The sequence below is a fragment of the Sturnus vulgaris genome, chromosome 14 (genome assembly GCF_052056855.1).
Source record: "Sturnus vulgaris isolate bStuVul1 chromosome 14, bStuVul1.hap1, whole genome shotgun sequence".
Classification (NCBI taxonomy): domain Eukaryota; kingdom Metazoa; phylum Chordata; class Aves; order Passeriformes; family Sturnidae; genus Sturnus; species Sturnus vulgaris.
Genome location: NC_142256.1, coordinates 2,094,490 through 2,114,382, shown reverse-complemented (window position 1 = coordinate 2,114,382; position 19,893 = coordinate 2,094,490). Strand labels below are relative to the sequence as shown.

General features: G+C 45.0%; 1 protein-coding gene across 2 annotated transcripts in view; it reads left to right on the top strand.

Moving 5' to 3' along the window:
• The window catches only part of TRPC5 (transient receptor potential cation channel subfamily C member 5), a 104,704-nt gene that overhangs the window by 57,853 nt on the left and 26,958 nt on the right, over window positions 1–19,893 (top strand). For both annotated transcript variants that reach the window (XM_014877232.2, XM_088172954.1), the window contains 3 exons: window positions 7,304–7,640; window positions 10,795–10,934; window positions 15,250–15,572. In XM_014877232.2, the coding sequence (XP_014732718.1) occupies window positions 7,304–7,640; window positions 10,795–10,934; window positions 15,250–15,572 (800 nt within the window). The remainder of the gene's footprint in view (window positions 1–7,303; window positions 7,641–10,794; window positions 10,935–15,249; window positions 15,573–19,893) is intronic.

Here is a 19,893-nt window from a genome sequence, read left to right as displayed (position 1 = left end):
TCATTCAGGAGAAGGTAAGGCAGAAAGGCAGAGGAATCCAAAATTATAGTTTCAGCGTAAATGTGTCTCAGGTCAGAAAGGAAGCAAAGGAAAACTAATTTTGGGACTTTTTATTAACACTTATCGGGTAAAGTAGGTGTGTATTTAAAAATACTCATAAATGGCTTTTCAGATTTTCATGTTTGCTTTGCTTATCACTTATTTAATGTAAATGTTAGTGATTCACTAGAGAGAATGAGCCCAGCCTTTTACTTAAAAGTCAATACCTTCCCCACTTCTGCTCAAGCCCCTGAGAGCTCCCAGTATTAACTTCCAAAATCTGTAACTCCTGAAGTGCTGCCTGAAAGGGCACTCAGGAAATGCTGATAGATTTGTCTCTAAAAAGTTTTTAGTGTTTTTCCAGTGCTTCTGTGTCCCATGTCCCCCGTTCAGCACTTGGGACCCAGGTATATGTTGAGAATTAACTCCCTGTGGGGTTAATTCTCAACCTCATCAGTAATTATTTATCAGTATTTATTATTTATCAGTATTTTAAATAATATCAGTATTTCTCATATTCAGCACTTCAGCACTTTGCCTTTGGAAAACACAGCCCAGACCTCCTGCATCTTTGTAAGAGAACTGTATCCTGGGATGTTTGCTATTTGATACTTCCCTCAGGGATTTATTTATCCACTGTAGTTTGCTGTCTGCTTGAATAAATACTGGAAAGTTGTGGTCCTGTTGGGCTCTTGCTCAGGGTCTGGCCCAGAGGAACCTGTTCTGCTGGGGTGTTTGCTCCAGGAGCAGCATTCAGCACCTTGCCTTGATTCAGTGCAGAATTTAATGCACCTAAATCCTGCTGACACAGGCCATAAATACAAACCTACAGCTAAACACACATTTAAGCACTCTGGGTAGAGATGGATTTAATTTCAAGCTTAAAGACTTTATAATTGCTTCTTCCATGGGTAGGTATCCAGGATTTGCAAGCATCTGTCTTTGTCTTAGGATATGTGGGACCTTTTAATTTAAATATTTAAGCCAATCCAACTTGAAGGTGTTAAACCCATGAATTTTGATGGAACAGTGGCAGGATTTTAGAGGTTATTCACTCTTTCTTTTTGTCAGCGTTCACCTCACTGCTGAATTTCCAACTGCTACCACTTAAGCTGAGTTCATGTCTGCTACCACCAGAGAGATCTATTATGGATGGGAGACCTTTAGTTAAGATTCATGTGTCATCATAATTTAAAATATTTTAAGAACAGATTAAACTGAATTCCTGGCTAATTTGAGGCCATATGTTCATCTGTGGAGGATCTGGAGTTTGTTTTATTTGCCAGCTGAGGGTTTGAGCAGTTTGGGTAGCACCTGGTGTTCCTGGAGGGCTGGTCCAGCTCAGCTGTGTGGTCTCCTCCATGGCAGGAAATGCTGCCATTTGGATTTTCATCAGTGCTTCACTGCTGCTACTCACAGCTATTTTTGATTCTTTTTTGGTTTTTGATATCCTATTTTTGAGAGGATATTCTTCCTGCAGAAAAACTATTATATCTTGGAAATATCTGATGAGGAATGTTGAGTAGTGCAGTCCCTTTCCCCCAGGTTACACAGCCCACCCCCCCCAACTACTTTGTCTCATTTCTCCTATTTTTTTTTTCCTTTTGCAGAAAGTACTTAATTAACAGGATGAACAGCCATTAGGTGTTTACCCTCTGCAGCTCACACTTCGGCAGCAGAATGTAAATAACTTTGCAGTCATTAACAAGGTTGAACTTTAAAAAGAAATGTGCTACAAAAGAGGGTTTTCTTATTCATCTCACTGTTTGCAACACGGCGAACTTGAGGAGGCTGGCATTTCTTCTCTAGAATATGTGGTCTCACAGGGCTCACTGGCTCTCTGCTGCAGGCATCAAATTAGGCCACACAGAGCTCCTCTCTCCTGTCTTGGGCTAATTTAGAAATGAGGCTCTTTGACTATTGCACGCTGGAATTTCCCTTAAGAGCAATCAGCCTGATGCAACCACCATATCCCCATTCCTCCTCGGAAGATCTTGGTCTTGGTAAAAACAGAGGCAGAGGGGTTGGTGTGGCCCTGGCAGTGTGTGGTGCTGCTTGGGTGGAGAATGGCAGTGGCATTTCTCCTTTTCATGGGATTCACAGCAGAGCTGCATTCTTCACAGACGCCTCTGAGATACACTGCTGCATCAGACACGGCACCCAGGCTGCAAAATCCACCTCTGTCCCTGAGAAAATCTGCCTTTCCAAAGCCTAATGAGCTTTAATTGCAGAGGGCAGCACCACCCAGTATTATCCAGCAGCCTCGCAGGTTTGGGATGCTCTGGGCTGCAGTGATGTTGGTGAGGTCTGACCTTCTGCAGGGAGAGTCAGGCAGGAGCTAAAGGTAATTTCGTGGCTCCCATGCCGTGTTTGGCTCTCCCTGGTGACCTCCCCAGGAGCTGCTGGAGCTGACTGATAGAGAAATTCGGTCCTGCTTATTAAGACAGAGCTCTGCAGTTCCAAATTAGTGGTTATTCATCTATGAAGAGCGTTCACCCTCACCATCCCCTGCAAGAGTACAGACAAGAACTGCAACAAACTCCAAACAAGAGGCTGCTGGCAGCAGTCACGATAATCAGAATAAAGGCAGAGGGATGCTGTGCTCAGCCCCTGTGATGTCTATCAGGGAGCTATTTCAGTTGCTCCCTGAGGCATTCACATCTCAACCCATCTGTGTCTGATCCTAAATTACTTATGACTGCCAGAGATCAGGGATTTCCCCATAGATGAGGGGAGGGGGGTGGAACATAATTTCTGTGTTTGACAGCATGCAGAAAGCATTTAATTCCCGAGAAATGGAATTTAGGTGACTTAAAAATATCAGTAAAGATTAGTTATTAAGGAAAAGGCACTCCATCCAGCAGCTGCTTTTTTCCCCTTAAAAATATCCCCCTTGGTATAGGATTAGGTGGCAATGAGCATGATGAACATTGAAAATGAAATTCTCTAATAGCACAATCCACCTGCAAGCCAAATGTTACACAAAGACCCTGGCAAGGCTGAGAGAAGAAAAAGAGAACATAAAAGACTTTGTGCTGCAGTAATCTCTAGAGTGCTTCCCAACTATGACTGGAATTGCTGATCTCATTTCTTGGAAAGGCAAAGATATTTATCCCCATTTTCTAAGGGGGGGACTGAGCACCTTGCTCACAGGTATCACAGGGGTGTGTGCTCACAAGCAGGGACTCTGAGTTGCATCTTGTGTCCCTGTTGTACCTTCAGCTAGGGACAGGTTCTGCTCAACAGGTAACAGGCAAGGAGATTGTTTTTGGGATTAGCTCCTCCAGAAATGCTTCTGCAGGTGGGGACCACCCTGGACAATGTTCTGTGCAACCACTTCAGTGCTTCTGTGGTGATTTAACCCCAGCCAGCAGCTCAGCCCCAGGAGCCACTCGCCCACTCCTGCCCGTGGGATGAGGGAGAGAACTGGAAGAGGAAAGTGAGAAAACCCGTGGGTTGAGATAAAGACAGTTTGAACAGGTGCAGCAAAAGCCATGTGGGCAAGCAAAGCAAAACAAGGAATTCATTCAGTGCCTCCCATGGGCAGGCAGGAGCTCAGCCATGCCCAGGGCTCCATCAGATGTCACAGAGCCTTGGGAAGACAAACATGCCCCATTTCCTCTTTCCCTCCTTCTCCCCCAGCTTCATGTGCTGAGGGTGATGCCACAAGGTCTGGGATATCCCTGGGATCAGCTGTCCTGGCTGTGCCCCCCCATATCCTTGTCCTCCTCTCAGGTGAGGGTGAGGAGCAGGAAAAGCCCTGGCTGTGTGCAATCCCTGCTCAGTGATAACTCAGACATCCCTGTGTGTTCAATCCTGTTTCCAGCATAAAACCAAACCCAGCTGCTGTGAGGAAAATTAACTCTACCCCAGCCAAACCCTACACAGCATCAGATGTTTAGTTCCTACATTCACTGAACTGAGCATAAATGCCACCTCTTGGTGACATTCCTTTTCACTAATGCAGCTGTCAGAACATTTCTCCATCCTGTCTGTGGGGTGATGTCTTGTGCTGCTGTTTGTGGCAGAGACTGGAGGCTCCTGTAATGCAGCAGTCCTTGGATAAAATACTTGTCAAGTGTTGGAGAAATAGTGTTTGATGGTTGTATGTTCTCTTAGCAGAGCTTCTGGTGCAGAGCATCTGACTCTGGACCATCCACAAAACTGGGACAAAATGCAGGGTTTTTTCCTGCTTTTTGTTGTGCAGGAACTTTCACTGATGTCAACTCCTGTCACACACACACGGTACATTCACGTGAAATATAAAAGGCTGTGATGTACACAGGCACTGTTTCAGTCCTGTGCACATGAAAGGCTTCAGAAAAAATGTGAAAAAACACATTTGGGGTTACTTATGTAGAAGATTAACCTTCACTCAGGAAAAGCCTTGTATAAGTAGTGTTGAAGATGTCAAGCTGCTTTTCGAGCTCTCTGCTCTACTATTTGCAAAGTGGAAATTCCCTTAACTTCATGGAGAAATCTGAAATTACGGAGGAAATCAAAAATTCCACAATATTATCAGAGTTTCAGGGTACTTCATACTTAAAATAATATATGTTTGTATTTTGTGTGCATTTATTTAGCACTATGACTCCAAGACAATCAATCATAAGTTGAGCATTCAAAGGTTTGGTCTGGTCAATGAATTTGGGGGTTTAGTTTAGTTAACAGCACCTAGAAGCAAACTCTCCAAAAAACAATAAATTCTTTAGGCAGCACACCAGTGGCTTGGTTTGGTTCTTCATTGTAATTCAGAATTCCAATGTTTCTGCACACTGGAAATTTTGGTTTTCAGCCAACTGCACTACTGGAGATAAAAGCATCAGTGCTTACTGATTTAAAATCTGTGATTAATAATTTGGACTAATACAAGTTAGTAAAAGTCTGCTTTGGTAAGTGCTTGGCCTTACCTTTAATAAACACAGCATTTGGTGGTTTATGACATTAGGGAGTCTCTTTGTGTGGTGTGCTTAAATTTCCCTTGGGCAATTTTCATTGAGGTTGGGACCAGCTTGATTGGAAAATTTAATGGCTTTTTCCATTTCCATTCCCTTTTGCCAATCTGCTCTTTAAAGCTGCTCTTTCATGATGTGTGAATTTGTCTCCATTTGAAGAACTAACATCAGATACAACTGAGAAAGCAGATTTTAGAAATGAGCTATTAGGCAGAGAAGAGGCACTTTTAAGATGCTTGCAAGTTGCACAGCAACCAGAGGAACATATAGTCATTTGATTTCTCAAATGACTTTGACTTTGACTCAGGGGAAAAACAGTTTTATTCTCCCCTCAGAGCTTTCTATCATATGTGATAAAGAGAAAATGTGTTTATAACATTTTCTCCCTCTAAAAAAAAAAAAAAAAAAAAAGAAAAAGTTTTGCCTCATCTCAGAGAAGCAGCAGCATCTCTTGCCCTGTGAATCACTGCAGAACACATCCAGTAACAGCTCCTGATGTGGATCTTGAGAGAACAGAGCTGACCCTTCTGAAATCAGAGTTAAAACACAGCCAAACACCAGTCGATGCTTGGGGATTTTCCAGTTTCTGTAGAATTGTTTCTGTTGCCTCCCCAGAGAAGCTGTGGCTGCCCCTGGATCCCTGCAGGTGTCCCAGGCCAGGTTGGATGGATCTTGGAGCAGCCTGGGATGGTGGAAGGTGTCCCTGCCCATAGCAGGGGTGGAAATAAGATGAGCTTTGAGGTCCCTCCCAACCCAAACCATTCTGGGATTCTGAGATTTTGTGATCACTGCCCCCATATATGGAATTTTACAATAATATTTTCTCATCACTACAAGCAACAGGTCCTGGCTTTTTCTGGAAACCCTCACCCCATGAGCTGCTGTCCATTTTCAGCTGCCTGCATGTGCTGGTTGATTCCAAATCACACACTCTTCTGATATTATTTCCCTCTGGAGCAGTATCATGTGCCAGTGCAGAAGTCATCAGGAGCTTATTGTTGTAATAACACAGCAGAATCCAGCTTCATAAATGCCACATAGTTCCCTTGGAGAGCTTACTTCCAGTGCCAGTTTGGGTCATTCCATACATTTGAACTACCCAGTCCAAAAATGGTCTGATTCTGATATAAACAGACTGTTAAGACATATAAAATATGCTACCAAAATCTAAAAATACCTACAGAAGTGAATGACTTCATCTATGAGCAACTAATTTGTCTTTTTGTTGGACCTAGGTTTAGTCATTTTGAACACGGCAATGACAGTGCTTTGCTTGTTTAGAGCACTCTGAGAATTGGGCACAAAAGTCCTCCCAATCCTGGGCAGTTTTTATGGCGAATGAATATTTAAAAGATTTGGGTGTGGACTAAATATTTTTGAAGAAAAACAGAGTTGTCTTGGTCTTGCAGACATCTCTGGTTAGTTTTGGGTCTGGAAGGCCTTGAAAGCCATGGGGCTGTGCAGGTATGATCAGGAATGTGAAATCTTCTGGCACTGAGCAGAATCCCCACGGCTTGGTTTGGAATCCCAAGGGCTGGGAGTTGCACCCTGAGCATGTGTGCTGTGGCCGGGCTGAGGTGCACCAAACCCCCATCACGATGCTGGTTTTCACACAGTCAAAGTGAGCTGTCAAACGTGCCTTCCACTGCTGTGATCAAAGGCTCCTTCTGGCCTCTGCTTCACCCCGTTGGTGTAGGGGCTGAGCAGCGGGGCAGGGCTCCCAATGTGCTGTCCTGCCTCCCACCTGCTGTCACCTGGGCACACCTGGCGCTGCTGTTTGCTGGCTCATGCCAGCCCACACACACACACACACACACACGGCAGCCCCCCACACGCTCTGGGAGACGTTCTCCCTCTCACACACACACTCCCAGAGCTTTGCACCTTTTCCCTCCTGCCTCATCCTTTAGTCACTTTTTTGAAGATGCTGACAGTGACTTGTTCGAGGCGGTCCAAACCTGAGACATTCTGGAAAGGAATGTGCTCCAACACATGGGGAGAGAGAAGCAGCTTGTAGTAATTCTTTCTCCTGGTGCTGCTTTTGCACGAGGCTGCGTGTGTGGTGAGTGGCTGATGCTGCAAGTAGAAAAAAAATTTCTTCCACCAGAAGGAATCTTAAATCCTACATAGAAAAAGAAGAGTGAAACTTCCCTCCTTTTCCCCCCTATATGTCCAAAATACTCTTTTCCAGCCCATAGCCAGCCCCAAACATAATCTGAGGGTCTGTGTGGGCTGTGACACATAAGTGAGGGGGAGTGCACGTGGAGTAGCAGTCAGGAATAATCTTTCTTTCTTTTTTTCCTCCCCAGTTTGTTGCTCAGCCGAACTGCCAGCAGCTGCTAGCAACGCTTTGGTACGACGGCTTCCCGGGCTGGAGGAGGAAACACTGGGCAGTGAAACTCCTGACCTGTGTCACCATTGGACTGCTTTTCCCCGTGCTATCCGTGGCATACCTGATTGCACCCAAGAGCAGGCTGGGACTGTTCATTAAAAAGCCATTTATCAAGTTTATCTGCCACACTGGCTCTTACCTGACCTTCCTGTTCATGCTCCTGCTGGCGTCACAGCACATCGTCAGGACTGACCTCCACATGCAGGGGCCACCTCCCACCATCGTGGAGTGGATGATCCTGCCCTGGGTTCTAGGTAAATCCCACCCAATCCTGCCCTGGGTTCTAGATAATCCCCACCCAATCCTGCCCTGGGTTCTAGGTAAATCCCACTCCCCAATCTTGCCCTGGTTCTAGGTAAATCCCATACCTGATCCTGCCTTGGGTTCTAGGTAAATCCCATACCTGATCCTGCCCTGGGTTCTAGGTAAATCCCACCCCCAATCTTGCCCTGGGTTCTAGGTAAATCCCATACCTGATCCTGCCCTGGGTTCTAGGTAAATCCCATACATCCCACACCCATTAACACTGAGCTGCAGGGCCTGACTCACACCCATGGCAAATGTGTGGGGACTCATCCCCGAGCCCAGCATGTGAAGAGATTTGGCAGCCAGCTCCAGAAACTGCACAGAACAGCTGGGCTCCTCCTGGAACAACAGCTCCTGCTGGCCCGGGGCTGCTGTGCTGTTCTGTGCCATCTGATGTGCCTGCAGACATGACCCCAGCAGCCTGGGCAGACACAGCTCCCTCCCTGCTTCCCCCACTGCTGGGTGAGAGCAGCAGGTTGGGATGAGCTCCTGGGTCACCCACGGTGTCACTGCTGCTGCCGGCTGGCACAGGGACAGGCAGTGACCAGAGCCTGGCTCTGCTCTCCCTGCTCCCTCACCTGCCCCTGCAGGCAGCAAAACCAGCCTGGCTCATTCCTGCCAGATAAGCTGCAGGAATGCAGGAGAGGGAAGATAAGCCTCACTCTCTGCTGATAATCACTGACCACATCAGCAGCAAGTGCTCTGATATCAGCAGGAGAAGGAGGGAGTGTTGATTGTCTGGAAGTTACATGTGAGGCTCTGGCTTGGGCAGCCAGAGCTGGGGAGAGAAGGAGGTGTCTGTGTGCTGAGGGCAGGATGTTCAGGTGAGATGGGAGGAGGTGGGAGAAGAACAGAGAAGCCAGATGGATGTATTTTCAATGAGAGGGGACTATTTACCCTTCCAAACTGAGCTCCAGCACAGCAGCACTGGAAACCTGTGAGCTCCATCAGGACCCTGATCCCTCCTCTGGTTCAGCTCCCGTGTCCCTTGCTGTGCCACCAGCATGTGGCACTCCTGGGAGCTGGGGATGTCACCAGGCACTTTGCTCATGGGCAGTGGTTTCCACACCTTCCTGGTGACCCCAGGACCCTGCTCCTTGTTGCTGTAGTGTCTCTGGCTCTGTGCTGAACAAACCCAGCTGTCCCTGTGCCCAACCCATAGCTGCTGATGGAAAACGGGGAAGGAAAGTAAGAGTTGCAAACATGTTCACAAATCACTTTGGATGGTGACCCAGGGCACTGTGCTCCTTGCACAGCTCCACCACCAGCCTCATTATCTGATGAAACTGAAATTTATGCACTGAAATGCAGGTGTTGGTAGAAACTTCAGAGTAAGCTCGGGAGGTTAAATGTATTTTCTGAGCTTAGGTGATATCTTCACATCATCTTTAAATTCATGGTTAAAATTGAGGGAAATGGTAGGCATTTCAGTAAAATTGATTTGCAGATGAAAGAAGGATAATCCATTTAAAAAAACCTTTCAAAAGTACCTCTTACAGCTGTCTGTTCTTGAGTTCCTTTGTTTCAGACAAATAGAGATATTGTATGACTGTTTATTAAATAGAGAAATTAGAACAGTTTCACCAGATTAAAGGTTATTACTTACGAAATATTTTCCACTATAGAAGGAGAGAGAGCAGGCACACACAGAATTGCTGTAGCTATAGTAACCAGCAACGATAACTCACTATAAATACAGTGCAAGAGTTCTTCAACAGGCTCCTCTCCATTGATTTATTTTATTTTATGGGTTTGCGTGCATGCAAAGACGTGGAGGCAGCTGTAATAGGATTACCTGGCTGGCCCTGACATTATGTTTGTGTGGCCACTGACCTGCTGGCTGGCAGCTGAGCAGCTCAGATTGATATTTGGGGGCGTGCAGCAGTTCATTCCAACTTTGTCTGCTCTTCAGATTGAACCTCCAGGTTCTTAAAGTTGAGTTGCAAGCAGCACATCAGTGACCACTGCAATATCCTGTGGTCAGGCAGGGGCAGCAGTTTGGGGAATTGTATTGGTAATGCACCTGGAGGTGGATTTTGTTTTGTTTTGTTTTGTTTCCTCTTCACACATTTCTGGTTTTCATTTGAGGATAATGTCAAGTGGGCAATTCAAAATACCTGGGGCTCTAAAGACATTTTCAGAAGCATCTAGGGCATGAAGGAGCTGCCATTTGCTTTTTAATGGCTCTTAGGCTTTCAAAAATACTTAAACAGTTCTACAAGAAAGGACATAGAAGTTACTTATAATCAGAGCTGTGTCAGGCGGGTTTAGCAGTCTGGTGATGAATTTCAGAAGCTGCCCTTCACCCTTTCAGCTGCAAGGAGGTAGAGTGAGCATTAGCAAGTGCCAAAAATGATCACCAGAAGGCATTTCAGAGGTGACATGATGGGCTCTGGCCGTATCCTTGGGAACAAACACCTCACCAAGCCCACAGCCATATCTGACACCAGGTGAGTCAGTGCCAGGCTGCAGTGCCCTGCTTCATGCTGAGTCTTACCTTTCCTCACAAATAATCCCTGGGGGCTTCTTGTACAGCAAGATGCATCCGTAAATACAGTGGCTGAGCACACGGGATGGATCCACGTCCCCCTGCTTTGGTGTGGTATTTCCAGGTCAGGGAAGAGCTGTGCTGGCACGCAGAAGCTGGTTCTGTTGCTGCTAGAGAAAAGTCAGGGAAAATCAGTGCTGTCCAGCAGAGCAATGAATTGCTCAGAGTGTCTGTGAGAGCAGACAGTCTGTTAGAAACCACACCAAATACAGCTGCTTGAAGAGTTTGTTCACGTAGAACGAATTTCAGCTGAGCCAATTCACTCGTCCTGGTTATAAATAACATGTGTTTCAGGCAGTCTCCTCATGTGCATATCTGGAGCCCTGGGTAGGAAACCAAGGTCTTTTTCAGCTCTCTCCAGACTGCATTCCCTACAGACTTGTAAAATGTCTCATAATCAGCAGCATTGTACTTTTAGAAGGCAGGAGGGATGAGGCATTTTTTCCTAGCTGTTAATTTCCAGTTGTCTGGTATTACATCATACATATATACACACAGAGCTTTAATGGCAAATAATGCTTTGTCATGGCAATGAACTCCTTTTCTTTCCACAGGTTTCATCTGGGGAGAAATCAAGGAAATGTGGGATGGTGGATTCAATGAGTACGTACACGACTGGTGGAATCTGATGGATTTTGCAATGAACTCCCTCTATCTTGCAACTATCTCCCTTAAAATTGTTGCCTATGTCAAGGTACAGTAACTTGGGAGAGGGAATTTGTAATGTGCTGGTGAGAGCTGTAGTGCACAGGGTACAAACTGTTCAAATGAAAATCACAGAGCAAAGAAAATAGCAGCTTTTCAAGCAGTCCAATTTTGAAAATTCACCTGGAAAGCTTATTATTTTGTTTGGAGAATGAACATCCTGCTCATTCTGACCCTTTGATTAAAAGTTAAATAGATTGTTTGGGCACTGGGGAGAAATTTCTCTACTTCCCTGTGCCTTTTGTAGCTGCTCAGTTACCAAAGCACTTTGTTTTCTGTGCTGGCACTGGACCTCCTTCAACAATGCATAGGGAAAACATGGCTTTTAAATAAAATGGTAAACAAGAATGGGGTAACCTGAAAACTTCTAGAGCCAAGCTTTATTATAATCTGTAGTCCTACAGATCTGGAGATGAGTAATCAGAAGTTTGTGACAGGTCTACTGAGAAGAGCAAGACTGTTCTTAGGAGGCTTCTATCTGATAATCTGATATAAAGGGGTCAATTTACTCTTCAATATGTGACCCGTGGGCAGGGAAGTGACAAAGGAGCAAGCTGGGGCTTTAACACCCTGTGGGTTATTGCCTGTCATGTTCCATTTGTGGTGAGAGCTCACATCAGAGCTCATCCTCAAAAGCACCTTCCACATTTATAAACTTCTGATGCTCCAAATTAGCATATGCACAGGGTTTGAAGCCAGGGGATGGCCTGAAGCACTTTCCTTCTGTCTCCCTTTTTCAAAGGCAAGACACAAAAGGCATCCTGTAAAATTCCTTATGCAACAGCTCTCTTTGGCTTCAGCAGGAGCTTCGTGCTTGGCCTATTTCTTCCCTTGGTATGAATCAGCAGCAGCTTCACTGCAGTCAGTGGAATTACTCAGGTGTAAATCAAGGCACTGGGATCTGCTCCTCGGCCACTCCTGCTCTTCCCAGTTTTACTTCTGGCAGCCCAGCTCCCAATAACCAGGACAAACACTTCCCCAGAGCAGCCCTGTTTAGTCCTGCCCAGCAGGCAGAGGGGGAAAGAGGAGAAAATTTCACCAAGCCCATTGACTCCAAAATGCAAACAGCCCTGCTATGGGGCCTTTGTTAAATCCTGGAGGCTGCAGTCCTGGTGAGTCAGATTTTCAAAGGGAAAAGCTTTTAAGCTGGTTGCTGCTCCCTGAAGAGGCAGCTCTGTAACAGCATCAAAGCAGGAACAGATTATGTCTTTTATTCTCCCAGCATTCAGAACCAGGGAGGAAATTACAGACTTGAAAGGTTGGTCTTTAAACCACAAGCAATGCACACACACACACACACACACAAAAAAAAAAAAAAAAAAAGCTGGAGATGGTAAAATGCATGGACAAATCTTAAAATTTTAACAGCCTGGTTCTTCCTCACACAAAAATTGCCAGAGGAGCTGTGCATCCCTGGGTTTGTGCAGCCACACACCGGGATTTAAACTCCCAGCCACAGCACAGGTACAGAGGAGGTGCAAGAGCCACAGAAACGTGCAGGTTAACCACAAAACCCCACGGGCCAGCACACAAAGGAGGGTTTGCAGGAATAGATCTGATCTCAGGTCAGCTCCTGGTGAGGGCCAGTGTCACACAATTCTGAGAGGTGCATGAAATCTTCTGTGGGAGCAGTTTCTGAAGTGTGGCCACAGAAGTTCCCTCTGCCCTGTGTCGTTCAGGGGTTGCAGGGTGCTCCGAAATCTGAGGGTTTCTAAGGTTGATAATGGCTTCAAAACATTCTGCAACATGATTTGTTATTTATAGAACAGCCCTGAGCTGGAAGAGGCTGGGATATATGCCAATATACCATATTCTAACACTTCTTAGAACTTCAAAGGATTACATGGACATTTAACTTTCTGCCAAATATCAGAAAAAATAAATTGCACATTGACACTAAATGTTTTACATCCTTGTTTTTACGTTAAAACTTTTTTTTCCCCTTGATTTGACTGGTTCCAAGACCTGGCTCTAATATTGTCTGATACCAATGGAATCTTCAGGCTAATTATAGGGTAGAAATACTTTCTTAATCAGTTTTCATTTGCTGCATTGAATTAACATGTAATGAGGAAGGGTAAATGTGACAGCATGGTGTAATTTATTTGTACTATTCTGTGTACATCTCTGCTGTGTTTCATCTCTTGAAGAGACACCAAACCAAGCTACTCCAGCCTTCCCAGATTAGATAACTCTGCTCTTTCTCTGTTACCTGTGCTGCCAGGCTGCTCTGAAGATTCTGTTTGCCAAGCAAGGAGATACCATCTGTTCATAAAGGACCAAAATATGACCTTAACCACCTAAATATTGCTTTAAAAAGAGGTGTGGGACACAGAAGACCTTTTCCCATACCTTTATGTGCCATCTGTGCTAGACCTTAGCAGAGAGCCCTGGGCTGCTGTGTCCAGCCAGCCTGCAGAAGAGAATTGGGAATAACTGTTCAAATCTGCTGCCCAGGCTTCCCAATCCCACCCACCCACCCCCACTGCTGGAAACCCACCAAAATTAACCTCTCTGCCTGTCTGTGGGCATTTTAAGACCCATCTTCAAATCAAGCAAACAGGCTCAGGCCATGATGTTCATGTAGTAAAGAACAGTTTGGAAATGTCAGGAGCAATCCGAGGTCATGCTGAAATGCCTTTGTATCATGTCTCATCTCCTTCATACAGAGGGATAGTTTGAAATATCAACCTGCTTTTTGCTGAGCCCTTGAAAAAATTGGGAGCTTGTGCATTGGGCCTTCAGATTTAAATAGAAAGTCTCTGCAATCTTGTCTGTCAGTGTGATATTGGTACCATTTCCTTTTCAAAGGTACCAGAATTATTTTAGGAGCCCTAAACAGGGTTAGCTGTGTTATTCTGAGTGCAGTTTTGCCTCTTTATGCATGCTAAATGAGCAGAGACGAATGTTAAAAGGACAATTATTCCTTGATGTTGAATGTCTTTGACTCCATTCTCTGTGCTGCTGTCGTTAAGGCAGAGCAGTTACATTTTCCAGAACCAGAGCATTTTCCAGCAGCAGCTCTTCTGTGTTACCTGCTCTCATCTGGCTGCACTTTGCTCAGAAAACGCTTCTGCTTTTACAGTTACATTACAAACCCAGTTAATGTTGTAATTGATGCACTCAACTGTACCCAGTGTTTCAATTAAGACCTCTGCTTTAGCAACTCTCCTAAAATTGCCATGACAAATTAACTAATAGGAAAATTAATACGAAGAAAGCCTTTTGGTTCTGGGCTGCTGGCTCTCTTTTTTGAGATTACATGGGAAGAGAAACATCCAATAGTTCACTGCTTTTTTTCTTCTCTTTCTTCTCCCTCCCTCCCATTGTTCCTGGAATGTGCAGTGTTTATAATGTGCAGTCATATTTAAGAGGAAAAAGAACAAAAGTAATCTGAAATTTACATCTGGAAGCTGCTAAAATCTGAACCCCTTTAAATGTTGAAAGAGAAGGAGGTTGTGTATGAACTCATGGACATAAGGAACCCACAGACTGTAAACTCAAAAGTAAACCAAATTTTTAAAAAATCCTGATTTTTCAGTTTATTCATTAATTATTATTATTTAGTCATTCATAATATTTATTATTTATTCATTCATTATTATTATTTATTATTTTTTCAGTGTTTTCAAACATACCCAAAGCCTCTAAAGAAAACCTGGTCCCATCTCTCACCATCAGGCAGAATTCACCATCAGTAGGCAGAATTCATAATAAAGCATCATTAAACCTTCATCTCTGCCCTAATCAAGTCAGCTTCAGTCCTGAATCCCGACTGTGACAGCAGCTGAGGTGTAAGGGGTTAAAAGTCTTTTTTGTGTCACAGTACCTGTTAAGGATTTACCTGTGAAGGGTTGGAATCAGTGGGTGTGACCTTTGGAGTTTACAGAATTCACAGAATCACCGGGTTGGAAGAGACCTCCGAGATCATCAAATCCAACCCAGCCCTAACACCTCACTCAGACCATGGCACCCAGTGCCACATCCAGGCTTTTTTCAAACACATCCAGGGATGGTGACTCCACCACCTCCCTGGGCAGACCATTCCAGTGCTTGATCACTCTTTGTGTGAAAAACTTTTTCCTGATATCCAACCTAGTTTTCCCTTGATGCAGCTTGAGGCTGTGTCCTCTGGTTCTGTCAGTGCTGCCTGGAGAAAGAGACCAACCCCAGCTGACCACAGCCACCTTTCAGGGAGCTGTACAGAGTGATAAGGTCACCCCCGAGTCTCCTTTTCTCCAGGCTGAGTTCCCTCAGAGTCATTACAAGCTCACTTTTCCACCCTTGCTCTTTGTTTCTTGCAGTACAATGGATCTCGGCCGAGGGAGGAGTGGGAGATGTGGCACCCCACCCTCATTGCAGAAGCCCTTTTTGCAATATCCAACATCCTGAGCTCCCTGCGCCTCATTTCCCTGTTTACAGCCAACTCCCACCTGGGACCCCTGCAGATCTCTCTGGGACGCATGCTGCTAGACATCCTCAAGTTCCTTTTTATCTACTGCCTGGTGCTGCTGGCTTTTGCCAATGGACTGAACCAGCTTTATTTTTATTATGAGACCAGTGCCTCGGAGGAACCCAACAACTGCAAGGGGATCCGATGTGAGAAACAGAACAATGCCTTCTCCACGTAAGACATCCTCTCCTTTCTGCTTCTGAGGCTGCTTCCCCTGTCCCCTGTCCCCTGCTTTGCCTGCTGCCTGTCACTGCACTGACAGAGCCTTTATTTATTCACTTGCAAACGCCAGGTGAGGTGGTTAAGGTGGGAGTGAAGTGGGGCAGACATTCTGCTGAGCTCTGCTGTCACAAACTCTTACTTAGGTCTGGCAGTGGGAGACATTTTAGTTCTGGATCAAGGAGTTTCCCTACACGATCCTGCAATTTAAAATATCTCTGCACAATTTCAGTGTATTTGAGAAAGGAAGTGTCCTTTTGCCACAGTAATTGTTTTGCCTAATTACTGAAGAAAGGAGGGGAGCCTGAATAAAATGAAGAAAATAAGGGATAAACCTATTAAAAACAGGTATTAATAGATGTGATACAGCATCAGCAACGAAGAAAATAAAGGATAAACCTATTAAAAACAGGTATTAATAAATAATGTGATACAGCAACAGCAACAACCTCACCTAGATCATTTTTATGGATACATGATGTTGCAGGCTTCTCTGATTTCCTTGTAGACTAAAATCCCAGCAGAACCTTTTTTTGCTGGGAATGCTGGTAGTTTACTGAGAGGCTGGCATGGAAATTGCTGTGAGGACAGCTGGCACAGCTGAAAGAGAGAGCACATGCTGAAAAATGACATGAATTGTCTTGCTGATGTATTTGTTTTAATTACTAATAGTAGAAATAATTATAATAATCAGCCCCCACCCGATTGTTCTTGCTGCTTGCACAGTACTTAACTCACAATGGCAGGAGAAATAAATAAAGCACGGTCTAGAAAAAGGCCCACGCCCTGCAAACAAGCAAAACAAAACTGTTGTCCACCACTTTATGCTAAATTAAATAAAACTTGTCATGATGCCCAATAATTCTCCACCCTCTGTCAGCTGAAGGCTCGGGGTTAAGAAAGGATTTGGGATGTATTTGATCAAAAACAGATGATGGCTGAGGCCACGTGGCTTGGCTGGGAGAGGAGAGGCTCCAGCATTGTCCTGTGGGCTCTCTCCTAAAAGAAATTTGGAATTTTCATGGGACAGAGCCCCATCCTTCCAGAGCAGCATGACCTGGTAGACCAGACTTGTGCCATTTCCCACTGCAGAGCCGGAACACCACAGGCTTGATTAATTTTCTCATGAAACCCATCCCTGCCTGGGGGAAATGAATGGACCTGCACTGTGCTAATGACAAACAGAATTAAGAGATTTCAGACTTTTTTCTGTTTCAGTTGCCTCACATGCCCCACAAATGTGTCGTGCTGCCCTTGCAAAGGAATTAAATAACAAACACTATTCCTTGATCTGTGTCCATGTTGATGCAGCAGCCAGAGGGAGGAAAGTTTGGCAAGCACAGTGTGTGTTAAGGGCTAAATTCTACCTCAAGAAGGGACAAGCCTAAAAAATCCAGTACCAAATCCTGCCTTGCTCTGGAGCTATGCTCAACAGATGTGTTCACTTCTGCACTCTGGTTTGGGCCTGCCACCACTGCAAATTTTACAGATTTCATTGTGTCAGGTAAGTGGAGAAAGCAACAGCAGGATTTGACTGAAGAAAAAGAGCATTGGGCCAGCAGGAAAAAAATACAAAGCAACAAGCCAACCATCCTGAAGTCTGTAAGAAGGTGTAATGTTTTGGGAGCTAAAAATTATACAAGAAGCACTTAGCAGAAAGTGTGTGGATCAGCTTAAATACAAAGCACAATTTCTGCCACCCTAACATTCATTTAAACCCCCTGCCAAGGGAATGTAGCACAGGAAGGAAATTGAGGGGGCTCAGCCTTTGTGGCAGAGGTTTGTGTAAAACAAAATCACAGTTGGAGGGGATCCATTAGGAGTGAGGTCTCCTGGCAGGGGACAGAACACTCTGCAGGTACTTTTTGTTTGAGGCTCGCGTAAGAAATTTATTTAACGTGTTCTTAAAAGTTTAAATGGTCGTTATTAACACCCCCAGCACAAGCTGACATTTGGCTGGGGAGCAGATGCACAGCATGGGGCAGTGGCTGGGAAGGAGCAGCTGCAGATCCAAATATTGGATTGGGGGGGAAGCAAACTGGAGCCAGTCCAGCCAGAGCTGGATACCCTGACTTTGCTCGTGGTTCATTCCTTATGAAGGAATAAATCTGCAAAGCTTTGAATCAGTGCACTTTGATTCCCACCAGCGTTCCTGGGCTCACACAATGAGCTCTGATTCTGCAAGGGGAGCAGAGAGGATGCTCCTTGTGTGTGTGCAGCTTGTGTCAAGTGTGACACCTATTTACGGGCACATTTTTTCCTATTACTCTCAAAGGGTGGGTTTAGCATTTTCTTGGCGAGGAAATTTTCTGCATTGCACACACAGATCATGGAAAAGTAATATTCCTTTGTGACAGCAGCGAGGGGAAATCATGAATAATTTAAGGTTTTCTGCTTTGGCCTTGCCATCCCTCAGAAAGCAGAGTGCCTGCTGCTTAGGCAGATGATTGGAAAATATGTTTATAGCTATGATGCTGGCAACTGAAGGAGGGAGATGAGAGTGAGGAAGAGGAGGAAGGGGTGGAGGAAGTCACACCTCCCTGCCTGCTCTCTGCAGGGTCACACTGCCACTCCCCCTGGGTTCAGGTTCCAGAGGGGCACTTGCTCTCTCGAAGCCACCATGGAGAGTGGTGGAGCTTTGAGAATTTCTCTGTTTGATTAGGATTCAAAATACACTCAGCAGGACATGAGAGCCTCTCAATCACAATTTCCAAAATTCTATTTTTTTATACCTGCTTCTCCAAAGTAGTGTGAGCCCCCCCTGAAACACGGGCTGTGAAAAGAGGCTGTGGACCTGTCCTGTCATTAAACACTGAGGACACAGCACCTGAGCCTCACTGCTGTGCAGAGCTGCAGGAACCACTCAGTGTCTTTGTCAAGGGCACTAAATGCCCACGTGTGAATGTGTTGGCCTTAGTCTGGGCCCAAATTACACACCTGGGTAATTCTGTGCATCTAGAACTGATTTCAGTTTAATGATGAGAACCTCTGTCTGTGTTGTGCCTACAGCCCAAGCAGTATTTCTATTGTTAATAGTAAAAATATTATCAATACCTTAAAAGACAGCTAGCACTCCACCACTTCTAGTAAAGAAATGCTTGGCATTCTTTGGTTAATCCCCATTTTACTACCTCTGTTATTTAATAAGCCTAACAGCCCAAGCTTTGGGAGAAAGTTTTTTTCCTTTAAAACATCTTTATGATTTTGGCCAGTGAAAAACATGAGATACATCCACAAAGTATAAACCAAATCCTCATATAAGGCATGGAGATACATGTGAACAAATGCCTGGAGATGATGAGAGAACAGATTTTGGGTATGTCAAGTAAGGCATCTGAATTATTCATATTGATTTGTCTAGTAGTTGCATTTGAAAACATCTGCTGACCTCAGGCCGAAATGGAAACTCTTAAACAGGCATATAAATGTCATTTCTGGATGATATAAATGCCATATTTTGGAAAGCCAAAACAAAGATGCCCAAATAGAGCAATTATTTAGATTGCTGATTACGCATCTGACGTGTCTGTGAAAGGTCACTTGTCTGTGGCTGAAGCAAAGAGAGACCTGGGATGATCTCATCAGCTCACTGGGGTCAGGTCCAGGTCATCCATAGAAGGAAGCCTTCAAAAGAAGAGAAGCTCCTGAGCTGAATTAATGTGATGACTCTCCTTCATCTGAGTCATTACTGAGCGGTGGTTGCAGGGCTCTGCCAGGGACTCTGCCCGTGGTGGGTGGGAGCTGCTGCACCAACCTCTCACAACCACCAGGGTTTTGTGCAGGTGCACTGCAAAAACAGCAGAATTTGGGGCAGGTGTAGTCCAAACAAAACACAGTTTGGGGCAGGTGTATTACAAACACACAGAAGAGTTTTCTGCAGGTGCACTGCAAACACAGCAGAGTTTTTGGGCAGGTGCATTACAAACACAGCAGAGTTTTGGCCAGGTGTATTCCAAACACAGAAGAGCTTTTGGGCAGGTGTATTCCAAACAGAGCAGAGATTTTTGGCAGGTGTATTCTAAACAAAAGAGTTTTGTGCAGGTGTACTGCAAACACAGCAGAGTTTTTGGCCAGGTGTATTCCAAACAAAGCAAAGTTTTTGGGCAGGTGTATTCCAAACACAGCAGAGTTTTTGGGCAGGTACTGCAGACAGGGTCACAGCAGCTGAAGCATTTGCAAACTCTCAGCCTGTATTAGAGCAAAAGGTGCAGCTGGCTGTGATTTCTGCCATCTCCCACCTCCTGGTGCCTTCTTGTTGTGCACTGTTTAACTGCTG